This window comes from Tupaia chinensis, unplaced genomic scaffold (assembly GCF_000334495.1).
Source record: "Tupaia chinensis unplaced genomic scaffold, TupChi_1.0 Scaffold000294_1, whole genome shotgun sequence".
Taxonomy (NCBI): domain Eukaryota; kingdom Metazoa; phylum Chordata; class Mammalia; order Scandentia; family Tupaiidae; genus Tupaia; species Tupaia belangeri.
This window is the reverse complement of record NW_006159779.1, coordinates 374,423-376,092: the sequence shown is the minus strand read 5'-3', so window position 1 is coordinate 376,092 and position 1,670 is coordinate 374,423. Positions and strand designations below refer to the sequence as shown.

Genomic DNA, 1,670 nt, shown 5'->3' with positions numbered 1-1,670 from the left:
CCCCGCCTTGTACACTCAGGCCCGGCTGGTCCCTGGCCTGCCTGCCCACCCGCCCTTCCAGGTCCCACAGAGCCCTCCCGCGCTCTCCTGTCTCATCATGTTCAAAGACAATTCTTTGTCACCCCTTCCGCCCTGTGTGGAAGCAGGAGAGCGAGACCTTGTCCCTGCATGGCGGGTGCCGAGGACAGAGCCGGGTGGGAAGTGCAGGCGGCCGTGAGATGAGCCGGCCTGGGTCTTGGCCAGCTGCTTGCTGCTGCTCCTGCAGCCCTTCTGCTCCTGAGAGGCCCAGGTGGGCGTGGCTCAGCCGCTCCTTACCTGTGTGTCCCGGGGCAGGTTACTTCGCCTCTCTGTGCCTGGGTCTCCTCATCTGTAAAGGGGAGTGCTGATGGCTCCTGCCTCCACCTGCCTCGTGGGGTGGCTGGGGTCAGGTCACTACGTGTGCCCTAGCAGAGGGTCCAGCCCACAGGAGGCGCTCGGTCCCTGTGGCCATGGCTCTGTGGCTTAGTGTTGGTGTCTGGTGGGTCACACGCTGACAGGGAGGCCTGGTGCTCTAGCCGTGCATCTCTGCCAGGGCCTCAGCTTGGCCTAGAGAAGGACCCTCAGCAGGACCATGTCTGTGGCCCTGCGATGTTGGGACCATGCAGTTAACACAAGCTGAGCCTAGCTCTGGCTGTAGCCGGCTGAGAACGTGCTAAGAGGCATTGAGGTTTCAGCCTGATTTTGTTTACCCGTGTTGCCCTCCTGTGTACCCACCCCGGCTGGAGCAGGGCTTCCGGCACTGCCCTCCTTCTCCCCTGCCTGCATCCGGCTGTCTGGGAGCCGGGGTGGAGCCATCAGGCTCAGGGGGCCCTGGGGTGTCTTCGAGCTCGCCGACCTGAATTGGTTCCGACTGTGCCATGAGAGGCCGGGCCCGCTCCACCCCTGCTCCGAGACGGAGAGCCAGGCACCCAGTTCTTGGGAGAGCTGGGGGTTGGTGGCGGCCACCCTGCTCCTGTGATCAATACCTGCCAGGTGGAGCCAGGCAGTCACCCTGGGGCCGCCTGCACCCCAGCGGCCAGTGCTGAAGGGCCTTCCGTGTCGCTGTCCAACCACCCACTTACAGATGAGGGGACCAAGGCTCAGACCCTGGGAGTCACGTACCTGAGGTCACAGAGCGAGTGAGAAGAGCCAGGTCGCCTTCTCCCAAAGAAAGCGGCCCAGCTTCTCGGGTCCATGGGGAGCTGTTGGGCACTTGGGCCCCAGGGAATGTCATTGGCCCCCACCTCCCATCACTGGCCCCCACCACTCCCATAGTGGAGTGGAAGGAGCAGCTGCTGTCACCGTCCCAGACGTTTGTCTCGCTGGGCCGTGGTGGCCTGTGTCTGGGGATGGCAGTGCCTGGAGCATCCAGGACGTGGCAGTTGGTCAGTCTTAAACAGAAGTGTTGCTGCAGATGGGTGGCTCGGCCCCGGGCAGGGAGGGGCTCAGACAGGGCCCCTGGGGCCTCATCCCCCAGCCAATGACATCTCTGTTTCCTCCTGCAGATGTGGTGAACTTGGACCTCAAATCCACCCTGCGGGTGCTTTACAACCTGTTCACCAAGTACAAGGATGTCGAGTGAGGAGCTGCAGCAGCGGGCCTTTCCGCCAGAGGAGCAGCGCCCGAGCCCTGGGCCTTCTGGGGAGGGGCTC

The 1,670-nt window shown here is 63.8% G+C and overlaps 1 protein-coding gene across 2 annotated transcripts in view; it reads left to right on the top strand.

Moving 5' to 3' along the window:
• PARVB (parvin beta) overlaps positions 1–1,664 on the top strand; it is an 85,351-nt gene extending 83,687 nt beyond the window's left edge. For both annotated transcript variants that reach the window (XM_006150663.3, XM_014588672.1), the window contains one exon: positions 1,524–1,664. In XM_006150663.3, coding sequence (XP_006150725.2) covers positions 1,524–1,600 — 77 coding nt within the window. In that variant the 3' untranslated portion in view covers positions 1,601–1,664. The remainder of the gene's footprint in view (positions 1–1,523) is intronic.
• Positions 1,665–1,670: the final 6 nt, after the last annotated feature.